The sequence below is a fragment of the Cucurbita moschata genome, unplaced genomic scaffold (genome assembly GCF_002738365.1).
Source record: "Cucurbita moschata cultivar Rifu unplaced genomic scaffold, Cmos_1.0 Cmo_Scf00001, whole genome shotgun sequence".
NCBI classification, from domain to species: domain Eukaryota; kingdom Viridiplantae; phylum Streptophyta; class Magnoliopsida; order Cucurbitales; family Cucurbitaceae; genus Cucurbita; species Cucurbita moschata.
In genome coordinates, this window is record NW_019268517.1 from 6,143,189 (window position 1) to 6,155,636 (window position 12,448).

Consider the following 12,448-nt stretch of genomic DNA (forward strand, 5'->3'; position numbering starts at 1 on the left):
AAAACTAAAAGGAGAACAAAGAAGTTTCTATTTTAAAAACTAAACACAAGAATAGATAAGATTTCTCAAATTACTTAACTATCAAGTTTCTTGAACTCTTAATCCACGAGTAAACATCAAGCTCCATAATTTAACACTATCTACAAACCCTGATTGAGTTTATTTTATGCATGAGATATAGAAACTTCATGACCTACCAGAAGTTTAGATAAGCTATAGAACCTAGGCCTAAATTTCCTTGAGGCCAGAACTATGTCCATGATAACTAATTAAGTTATGTATGTGATTACGAGCCTACAAGTAGGCTACTTATTGAATATTTTTATACTCACATCACCTCAGTTATTTTTTTCTCAAGTGATACTTGAGCAGGTGGTCTAGGTGGGGAGCGGTCAGGAGCTGCACGACCTACAGGATTTGTCCACCTAAGTCAGTCTATCTCCCTTTGCAGTTTTGAGTATGTATTTGGTTTTTATTTTTTTTATCGTACTTTTCAATGTCTGTCTGTTGGTCCATGTCACGATTCATGACTCGAAGGTTTGAGAGACGGTTCGTGACAATTGACTTGGATAAAATTGACTTCTATTTGGTAGGAACTGAGTAGCGTTGGCCAGCAAAAAGTGATTTGAAGAAGAGTGTGTTGTGTATTGCTATTTGTGATTGCTATGAGTTGTTAGTTGTGCGCATACATGAAAATGTTTTCTTGAAATGTTATGAAAATTTTTACTATGTACCGAAAAATATGATCTTTGTGAAATAAAATTGTGGCAACTACTTAGTGTTTAAATGAGTAAGGAATACATCGGTTGGTTGCTGTATAATTGGGGTCTATCCAAAATATAAAATCATCTTAGCTGAGATCCTATCACATAAGATATTTATTTAATAACAAAATATTTTTAATATTATCTCCACATGGACGGCCATGGGTCCGTGGAGAAAAAGAAAAATCCAATTTTATTTCCACGCCTTTAATAAATGTGAATTGCAACCATAGACTTATAGGTATGTTTTTGGTTTGGTTAGGTCACTATTTTAAATTTAATATCAACTTGTCAAATTCACGAAGTCTTAGTCGTTTTATTTTAAGAAATGCGTACAAAATTAGTAAAGTTCCCATCAATTTTCAATGATTTGACGTACATTAGACAAATGATTATATGCATTGGAACTAAAATTACCATAGTGGTTGGTACCAAATTTACCCTCCAATTTGTCGCTATACGTCAAGTTTCATTCAACATTCCAGTGATTCATGGAAAGGGCGTTACGATCATCTATGCATCGAGTTGAAGAATGGAAAGTGAAACAAAAATATAGAGTTGAGAAAGAATTGGAGAAAGATATGACATAGGAAGAGAGAGATGAAGAGAAAGGAGGGAGGTATAATCAAATTTATAAAGGTGTGTTAAAATGTTGAACAATTAGTATAAGGCTGTTTTCATAGCACACAGCTTGTGGGGTGGAAATGAAATGAGCCATTTACCCCAATATTATAATTAGACGATTAGATATCAAGCATACATCATCATCATCATCATGGGACTCCCCCACTTTCCTCTCCAACTAAAGGGATTAAAAAGAAAAAAAATCATTGAATATATTGCCAAATAGTACACTTGACAATTTTTCCTACTCCATCTCTTCTTTCTTATTTTCTTTCGTGGTTCAGCCGCGGCGAAGGATGATTTTAGACCACCACCACAATATAAAACAACAATCAGAATCTGAAGTCGGGATCCACGTCCATTGCCCACGCGAACTTTGCTAGAAGAGACTTGTTGAATATCTATGGATGGTAGAACGAACAAACATACAAATAAAACAAAATTTATAAGCCCTTCATCTTGAACTAAATTTTCAGTTTGATTCAACAAAATGCTGCTCACCTTTTCGATAGGGACTTCATGACGCTTGCACCATGCGACTGTGATTCGAGGATCGAGGTAGTTGATCTTTGACGTTCCCAATGCCACGGTTTTCAAATCCTCTTTAGTCTGCATATCTCGCTCTATCTTCTCGATCTTTGCATTTGTTTGGGATATCTTCTTCTCTAACCTGTAATATGAGTTCACTGAGAGTTAAAAACTGCTAATGAAGATGTTGAAGTGGATTGACACAGTAAATGAAGTTGTTTACACTTCAGGTGTTAAATTCCTCTTTTGCTTTCCGTCAGCATCTTTTAAAGGGGGCTTCCCTTTCTTTGCTCTATCTAGATCAATTTTCAGCTCTTTCAGAATATCCTGCACAACAATGATGGATCAACTAAATGCACTGGAGCTAAAGAAAGTGAATTGGCAGAGTATTATTTAACAAAGGTGGACCATGAGAAAAATATGGTTATTACCCTGAGCTCAGAGATCTTCTCATTTAATCTCGACATTTGCGCTCCATGAGATTTTGAAACAGTCCGCTGGTGATTACAAATAATTGCAACCTGTAGTTCAGCAAAATTGGTCAATGTCGTTGCATGAACTTAGTCGAGTAAACCCATGAAACGAGGAACTGAATTTACCTCCTTGTTTGCGTGCTGGTAAATGACAATCTTTTCTGCAACGTCTCCGTCTTTAGTTCCTCTGTTTAACTGTCATGGATAACGCCATAAATAGTCTAAATCAAATAGAGTGAAAGAAGAGGAAAACCATAAATGTAAATTTGTAGAGTTTGATGCTTCATTGCTTCAACTTTTAACATCATCACTCTCCATTAAGAGTTTGTAGAAACATCAAATAAATAGTTCGTGAGACCGCCATGCCTATGACAAAGTATCCTGAGGTGTTTACAAGTTCGTAATTGATATAATTTATGGAAAAGCAAATGATCACAACTACAATAGTTTATAGAGCTTTAGGGGGCAACCGGGATATCTGCACTTGGAGTGCAGAGGGTTGAAATGGAGGTAGTATTTGGTTTACAAGAATAATAGAGGTATTATTGTGATTTTCAAGGATGGAAAGCCTGGAAATAAGCTTAGGAAAATGGGATTCCCATATTTCGAACAAAAGGAATGAGATTCTGAAACCAAACTCTGTAGACCCATGGCTAAAAATCAAACACCCTGCTAGAGTTATTTTGAAGTTCCAAGTATATTTACCATGTCATCAAGTGTGATAGAAGCATTATATGTACGAAACACTTTTGCGGTGAGACCGGGCATGAGATCCTTCAGATGAGCGTTTAATTTACTTGTATCCAGCTTGTCAAAAAGATCATCAGTTCCACTTTTTCCTGAAGCAAGTAAAAACATGATGCTCTACGGCCTCAGTCATGACATTAATGCATTCTCGTGTTATAAAAAAAGGAAAAGAGAGACAAAAATTAAAAATATAAAAAAAAAGGAAAGAAAAACAAATAAACAAGCTCACCACTTTGAAATTGTGTGATCGCTTTGAATACAGGGAGCTCAACCTCAACAGTATTTTCATACTTGATTGAATCTTTACCGAGGAAATTGAACTGAATTTAAAGAGCAACGGGTCATCTCTCGTGGGAATTAAGAACAGGACATCTCTAAACTCTCAAGCTCCTAATTTCAATAAGCTTAAGGATATTTACCTCCAGAAGATTTGGAGGTACAGCTTTGACATTCTCTACTTTAAGTGTACAGCAGCCAACCGTATCAGCTTCATCATCGTCCTGCAGTAGGGATCAACAACTTTTTAAGTCTCCCAGATCAAAATGGTTGAAAAAATAAAATGTAGAGCGCAGGGGAACATAAATAGGCGTGATGACATTACTTTCTCATTCCCAGCCCTAAGAGCTAGTTTATCAATGAGATAAGTAGCAACTGCAATTTGCCTTCGTGTAGGATCTTTGCTTGTAAAATCCTTTGTATACGCATTCCTTATGTTTTTTATGTAGTCCTACACAAAACAGCAAGGATTCAACAAACATGATGATTCAACAACCTCAACAAAGAATTGTAAAATTGTAACGAATGGAGCACCTTGAGCTTCCTTGCTTTCTCGTACTTCTCCTTGTCACTCTGTCCTTTCAATGAACTACTAGCCGCCAGGAACACATATTTGAATTCTTTTGGATTTATTGGATCGTTCCAGAAAGCCAACCATGTAACCGTATTGTCATGTCTTACTTCCTTCCACCTGTCAAAGAACTCAGTATTGAATGAAAATTTGAAAAATGATATAAACAAGAAATTCTAATTCAGTTTAGGTATGTGTCTCGTGACTTTCTAGACACACATACAGATCCTTATTCTGCAATATTTTTAATATAACTTAGACAATGGTGGTGTATAGAAGAATCAAACCTTTCACCAGGTATAGGGCATTCAGGGATCGGAGCATCTTTTCCGATATTAATTGTGATGTCTTTTGGGTGAATGCGTCTTTTCAACTTCCCCATCTGTAAACACCACCAAGCTTTAAAAGTTGAATCAAGTAACAAATTTCCACATAAATGTAAACTATGAAAAACCAAATACTAAAACATATACTCATTTCCCCATGGACTACCTTGAAGAATTAACTGAATTATGTCATAAATGCTAGTAAATATGAAACTTTCTAAATTCTAAACAAGGTACCTTTGGATGTTCTCCACGACCTCGAAATAATCCAGGTGGTTCAACTCTAAAGTTTCCAACCTGGGATACATATTAAGAATCAGAAATTTGTGTATATGCTCTCAGGAATGAACCAATGGATAAGGTCGCAGATAAAATAGATTGCAATGATGAACTTACTGAGAACATAGTAGCAACATGGCATGAATTGTAATTTAATATGAACCAGATATAACATAAGCGTAAACAAGTATCTTAACATATGACAACCTGCATTGTAGTTAATCAAATATTACCAGTACTCAACACCCCTCCAAGCTGGTATTTGCTACGAAAATACTCTTACTGTTTGTATCTAAGTAGAACATTAACAAGCTTTTGATAACTATGACAACATTTTAGACACTAGAGCTGGCACAGTTTCTCATTAGGTTTTCGGAGTACAGTAGACGACATAACAGAAGTTCTCTCACTTCAAAACTAACTACTTCAAATCAAAATTATGTCCTCTAGCCTGTACAATTACATGATTCCATGGTTAATTTCAATACTCTAATAACTCAAAAATGTCGTGAAATTAACCAAAAAGAAAAAAAAAGAAAGAAGATTCATTCAGTGTTCTAACGTTGGGCAAATCATATGAGTAACAATGGAAGGTTATTAAAGTAAAAAGAACATCCTCAAGACTAGCTTTTTCCAAAAAGCAAGCAGAGAAAGGTAAATGAGAATAACCTTCTCCTTAACCCCATCAAGAATAGCCCACATGTACTTCTCCTCTTGTTTCATTTTCTCCTCCTTCAGAGCTTTCTTCTCCTGGACAAAAAAATTCCAGAAATATGAAACCAAAATTAATGAAATTTAATCGCTAAAAAGGCCTGAAGCTCATAGTTGGCTTCATACAAACTTGAAGATCGATCAATTACAGATGACAATTTTTCGCAATATGTATCAAATTCTTTTTTAAATGTTTTTTTTAATAAGTTCATTCTTAATTAGAATAGAAAACAATCTAAGTTGAAATTGCATATCAATTAGAAGTAACTATTATGGTTAGACATTTAGCAACACCCAAAAATGATACATCTTAAATGATGAATAGTTCATATTTTTTTATAACAAAAATGAATAGTTCACATTGAGAAATGGAACAAAGATATCTTGGCAATGTATCTTTAAAACCAAGACATGAAAAGAAAACCTAAAAATTGAAATTAAAACAAAACCTCTAGAAAATTATATGAACAATAATGCAAAGGATGATTTTTTTTAAAAAATCTAAAAATAAACCAGAAAAAAGAAGTTCATAACATTTGGAAATGAGTCCTGTCCACCTTTTTCATTGCAACACATCCCCACTTAGGTTTTGGAAATGAAAAAGTAATATGAGACCCAAGAGAGATGCAGAAATCTGAGAAACAATGTTTGCATCAAACTCGTAAACGAAGGATAGATATATAAACAACCAGGAAGATTGAAACATTGTAAACTTACTTCTGTAGTCATCTGTTTCTTCTTCTCCTTTTCTGTCTGGTACCAGTCATATATTGGGGTGAAATCACAATCATCCAAATTTTGAATGACATGGTTTTTCCCAAGTAATTTTCGCCAGTCATTCCAGAAATTTTCTTTGAATTTAGGTTTTTGCATATAATCTGTATCCTTCATCACAGCAAACATGGTTGCAACCTGATAACAAAATTACATATCAACCAAAGAACTTACCACAATTCGATGGTAAAAATGAACCATGCATGAAAACATTTACATGTGACTATAGAAAAATGAAGGAAACATGTTGTAGATTCAACACGTGAAGTTGAGGGGTACCTCCTCTTGTTCAGGAGTCAGATCAACAAGCTTCCCCTTATAAATCATCTTCACCCCATGAGTCTGGTATGGAGGTGGGAAAATGACACCATTATGAACCAAGCTAGTCCATTTTTTCTGTCCATCGCCGGAACTGGGCAGCAACTTTGTGGACTTTACATATTTAGATTTCTTGACTGGCTTTTTGGATTTCTTCAATGTTTTCTTCATTGAAGACGAAACAACTTTTGAAACTGTTTTCTTAGAACTTAATGACTTATTCGCTGATAAAGCCACCTTCTTCATTCTCTGTGAAATAGGAATATGGTCATCGTCGTCATCTACTTCTTGTTTTGCTTTCACTGATACTAACTTACTACCCAAAGGGGTAGATGAGTCTGAAAGTTTTGGCTTTTTTGATGAAAATTGAGGGGAGGAATGGGAATCTGCATTAGGAAGAGGTCTCTTGCTGGAAATAACACCAGGCTTTTGGAGCTTATCCCCTGAGGTGAAACCATTCTGATGAACTTTTGAAATCAATGGTTTCTTTTCATCAAAACCATGTTGATTACCACCAGATACCCGTGAAGTAGACTTCATGTGAAATTTTGATGACAGAGGAATTCCATCATCAGAATCTCCTGACGATTTTTCGACCTTATTCTTTAGTACCGTTGGTACGAGCCCTTTACCAGGGGGGTTGGAATTCCCTTTCAATCTAAAACTCAATGGTTTATCATCTTCAGAGTCACTAGTTTCATTAGTAGGATGCCTATCACTCTCCTCTTTCACAGCAGCCTTTACCAAATGTTTTGATTGGCTATCCGTAGAATCTGAAACTTTTAAAGTTGTGCCTGGAGATTTCACAAGTGGTGCCTGGATAGAGGAATTGGATGCTTTCTGAGTTCCTACTTCAGATGATTTCATGGGCGATGTCTTTGGCAATGAAGTCGTCCTGTTTTGAGCATTAGAGCTTTGGCCATTGGGTGAACATACATCAGAACCCTGCCTCCCGGACAACTTATTCAACCTCTGTTTAGCTTCAGAATCTAACTGATTTTGCCTAGATGCACTACTCCTTTTGAAAACTATTGGCATGTTGTCCTCATCATCCTCGTCAAACATTGGCGCTTTTCCAAAAGTCTCAACAGCCATTGTGTAGCTCTTGTGTAGAAAGAGCCAGAAAGTCCTTTTACATCAGTATCTGGGGAGATGAAGAAGACAGAGAGAGTAACGAATTAAGTTTCTGCAGCAATAACAGCTTTCCGTAAACACCTCCACACAAATTCAATAGCATTTAACCTAACTATTACACTCAAGACGCTTGTTCGTAAAATAGCCCATCCATCAGAGACAATAGTTAAAAGAAAAGTAAAAAGAAAAAGAAAGAAGCAAGAAGCAGAGTGTAAAAGGGAGAGCACTTGGGACTCAGAAATCAAACCAAAGAATGTTCATAGCTTGAACTAAATCATGAGAAAGGGTGTGAAAGAAAGCGAAGTTAGACCTAGAACATGAAATTAAGGTAATCGAAGCAGCAGCAGCAGCAGCAGAGAATTGGAGTAGAGAAATTGAATAAAAGAGGCAGTAAATGAGTAGAGAAAATCCCCAAATTGTAAGGGTGTGTTTGGAACGCAAGAGAAAATGGAGCTGCAACGTTGAATGAGCTGAAGCAGAGTGAGATTGGGGGAAATCTGAAGATTACCTGAGGTGAGAAGAAGGTGAGCGGGGTGTGAGGTATGGAAGAACCTCAGTTGGTTGTTAATGGAGGAATGAATTGAAGAGAGAAAGGAGGAAGGAAACCTAAAAATGTTTGTCGTGAATCAGAAAAGGAAAAGGAGAAGGAGAAGGAGATGGCTTAATTTTTCCCCCTTCCACGCCTTTCTGCAGAAAAAATAAAAACAAAGGAAAGGAGGGCCTTCCACCCAACACATTTCTCATCCTATTTTTCCATCCATTTTCATATCAATATTTTATATAAATAATTCATTTCATACTTTTTATTACCCCCAAACTATTCAATTTATTTATTTATTTTTTTTTTTTTTACTAATTAATCTAAAAAATTATTCTCCTATAAATTAGTTTACTATTGTCTTTATATTAATTTTTTTATTTTTATTAATCTCCCTTTTATAAATTTTAGTATATCATTTAAAACTGGACCGTAATTAATCAAAATGATATTAAGAACTGTACTAAAATAATTTTAGAAATTTTATGTATAAAAATAAAATTTAAATATGTTTGAAAACTTTAGATATTGTCCTTAAGTAAAACATATATCTTTCTCGTGAATGAGAAGTAAAGTTGATATCATGCGGAAGTGTTATCTTTAGGTCGTATTTATTGCTAGTTTTGTATCTTAATTGTATGCATTTACGTGGTTTATATCTACTTATTGCATAGGTTTACAACATTTGGAATGGGTTCAGAGTTTTTAGAAAATATTGATAACCACGGAACTAATTTGGTATAAATTGAAGTGATGAAGAGTAGAGAAGAAGAGAATGAAGTGCATAAATTGATGGTTGATGTCGAGACACTTAGACGATCTACTGTGACAAAACAAGCAAGAGTAATAGTCAAGGTAGCGTTGAGATGCTTTTGCTCAACGCCCACCAACTCCAAACACCCAATGCATGACGTTACAAATGTGTGGTGCATCATATTGTGCATTTTTGCTCGTAGCGTCTCAATGATATCCTTCCATATACGAATCTTTCCTTATTTAATCACAGTGTTTCAATGTTGTCTCTAGCGTTGGGATTCTATATAAACATTTTTTTTTTTTTTTTACAAATTTAGAGAATTAATATTGAGATTAAGATTTACAAGCTCAAAATCATGGATATTGTAAAGGAGATGAGAGATGAACATATAACAAACGTTTTTCTTTCTTTCCCTTAATTTGTTAATTTTAGATTAGAATTTGTAATAGAGACCTTGAATGGTCGAACTCTTTATAGCAGGGATTGACGTAGTCATTGGTGTGATGTTCTACCTAGGTTGGGGAGGGGAACAAAACACCCTTTATAGAAGCGTGAAAACTTTTTCCTAACAGATGCATTTTAAAGTCTTAAAAGGAAGTCTAAAAGGGAAAGTCCAAGGAGGACAATATCTACTGGTGGTGAGTCTGGGCAGTTACAAATGGTATCAGAGCCAGACACCAGACGATGTGCCAGCCTTCTCGCTATTCCCCGAAGGGGGGTAGACACAAGGCGGTGTGCCAGTAAGGACGCTGGCCCCAAAGGGGGTGGATTTGGCAGGGGTCCCACATCGATTGGAGAAAGGAACGATTACTAGCGAGGACGCTAGGCCCCAAAGGGGGTGGATTGTGATGTCGCACGTTGGTTGGGGGAGGAGAACAAAACATTCTTTATAAGGGGTGGATTGTGATATCCCACATTGGTTGTGTCCATAGATATAATCGTCACTAATGAATAATTTTCTTTTTTATATCATACCATAAATCAAGTTCCTATAAGCCTAGTGAGAGGTTGAGGCCTAATTGTTCAAGTCCAGAAATCAACATTTAAGAGAACTATTCATCTATTACTATATAAGAAAGTGTAAATTTAATCTCGTGAATTTATGTTTCCAACTCTCTATTTGGTCAAATCTTTAAAATGGTAAAAACATATTGAATCGACTATAAAAGCGTCACAACCCTCACAACAAACAAGAGTCCATAACTCACTTATGATTGAGATCGAGTTGTGAAGGGAATAAACTCTTCATCCACGTAGCGGAAGCATTGTGAACCGTTTTGATTTTTATTAAGAATTAAAACAAAGCAATAAATACGAGAGTAAGAACTCTACCTTTGTAAAAACTCTAGCTTGCAAGACTGCTCGAGTATTCCAACCATGCATAAGTTCTTCAACATTCCACAGCATCTTCCTTACTATGACTCGAACATAAGGTCAAAACTTGTGGGAGCCTCTTGAAAGAAAATTTCAAAGGGATTGGAGAAGAGAGTTTCGAAAATTTTGTGGAGATGTAATTTCATTCCCCAAAGAAAGTGGGAGAGATTAATATATTTTGGCTCAACGGGAAGGTCCTATTTATAGGAACTATTTGAAAATACTTACGGAATAATATATTTGCCTATTTAATATATTAGGATATAATATTTATACAAATTATATTTATATATTATAAGATATCATAATATATATTTAATTAATTTGAATCTCATTCAAATTTCAAATATATTTTTATTTAATGTATCAAAATACATTAATTGATTTAATATTTAATTGTATCAAACACAATAAATATATTTTTCCATCCTAATATATCTCATATATTAAATATTAATTTAAACTTTTTAAATTAATATATTTTTCTCCCGTTATATTTAACTTATCTAATATATTAAATATTAATTTGAACACTTCAAATTAAATATATTTTCTCTATTTATTTAATATATCTAATATATTAAATATTAATCTGACATTTTAAATTAAATTTATTTTCTCTTTTATATTTAATATATCTAATATATTAAATATCAACGGGAATACTTTTCTTTCAAATAAGGTGAACCTTTGAGTGTTACTATGAACCACCAAGGGACCTTATGGACCTACAGATTATAAGCCTTAATAATACAAAATTAATTAATTAAACTCTTTAATTAATCAATTTTGATTCATTAACTATAGGTCACTCCAATGTAGATCTAAAGTAGCACTCTTATGCACGGTAGGACAAATTATGTTTATTGATATAATCATTACAAGCAAATCGATCTTTCACGAGTTATTCATAACTACAGCTAGGTCAAAAGTTCGTTTTACCCCTATAATTACATCTTTCACCTTAAGAACTACTGATTCTCTAATTAACAATTTGATTATGATCCAATCATAAATCAAGTCCCTCTCGGGCCAATGAAAAGGTGGGGCCCCATTGTTCAAGTCCCGAAATCAGTACTTAAGAAAACAACTCATCTACTTTCTTTATATGGAAATGAGTGAATTTCATGATATTATGTTCCCAACTCCTTATTTGGTCAAGTCCCCAAAATGGTAGGCATATTGAATCGGCTAAGAGAGTCATTCTCACCCATGTAAATTAAAGGACAAGCCCTCACAGGCATGAGTTCAACTCACTCAGGATTAAGATCAAGTCGCATATGATTATTATGTGAAATATTAATCTTCTCAATTAACGAATTTATAAAGAGAGATTAAATATTTCTTGGTGAGTATTATACAATCTCATTGTATAGGATACCCCCACTTACATGTCTCCACATGAACGATTTGGATCAAATCATTTGTAACAATTACAAAGTGGGCCGTATCAATAGTGTTACCAAGATAAGCCACCCAACCTTATCCATATACTATATAAACTCTTTAGGTTATTACTTGAACACGATCCTCTTGTATGTCAACCACATACTGTTCAAGATTACATTAATAGCCTTGGATTTTCATACCCTTTATTCCCTCTTTTGGTCTATCTACATCCCAGGAAATTCATACGCTCTCTAGACGGAGCAAAAAGTGGAGTCTTGGTCTTGGTAGATTACCCGGCCTTGAAGAAAGACTAAGAAAGTGCAACAAATCCGCGAAGAATGTTTTTTCTAATTCTCCAAACAGGAAGCATTCTCCGACACTCCTTTCTTGCTTTCACTCCTTTTCCTATGGATTCTATTGGCTGAACATTTGACACTAATCGATAATGAAATTCAAGTCGTTTGTTATACTCCAGGAATGAGGGAGTGGAATTTCCTTTCCAACTTGCAGCAAGAAGCACCGGTGATGATGAGCTACCATTTCATTCTAAATTGGAATTCCAAATTAACACCATAAGAAATGCCAGCACAGTCTACGAAGCCCCTACTTTATAGACGCGGTTAAATGGATAACAATTAAATTACAAATAAAATAATAAATTATTATTAAAAACTAAATAATTAATTACTAGGTTCTAGGGCATAAATCCCAACACATAACTCACTCAAGATTGAGATCGAGTTGCATATGATCATTCTATGAAATATTAATCTTCTCATTGAACAAATTTAGAAAAGAAATTAAACATTTTGTGGTCCAAACTTATACGAGTTCATTGTATAAGATACTCTAACTCACATGTCTT

At 34.7% G+C, this 12,448-nt stretch overlaps 1 protein-coding gene across 3 annotated transcripts; it reads right to left on the minus strand.

The window, feature by feature from the left end:
- Positions 1–1,378: 1,378 nt before the first annotated feature.
- LOC111446061 (DNA topoisomerase 1 alpha-like) lies at positions 1,379–8,257 on the minus strand. 3 transcript variants are annotated; one of them, XM_023084709.1, is made up of 16 exons: positions 8,034–8,257; positions 6,353–7,535; positions 6,017–6,211; positions 5,258–5,338; positions 4,547–4,606; positions 4,271–4,365; positions 3,947–4,103; positions 3,738–3,863; positions 3,556–3,636; positions 3,366–3,456; positions 3,095–3,228; positions 2,516–2,584; positions 2,348–2,437; positions 2,140–2,243; positions 1,890–2,058; positions 1,379–1,789 (listed from the first exon to the last, which is right to left on the minus strand). In XM_023084709.1, the coding sequence occupies exons 2-16, from the start codon at positions 7,484–7,486 to the stop codon at positions 1,721–1,723; spliced, it is 2,655 nt and encodes an 884-aa protein (XP_022940477.1). In that variant the 5' UTR covers positions 7,487–7,535; positions 8,034–8,257; the 3' UTR covers positions 1,379–1,720. The 3 variants fall into 3 exon arrangements, with proteins under 3 accessions (XP_022940477.1, XP_022940487.1, XP_022940496.1); XM_023084719.1 differs by having other exon boundaries at positions 6,353–7,577; XM_023084728.1 differs by having other exon boundaries at positions 7,836–8,257.
- Positions 8,258–12,448: the final 4,191 nt, after the last annotated feature.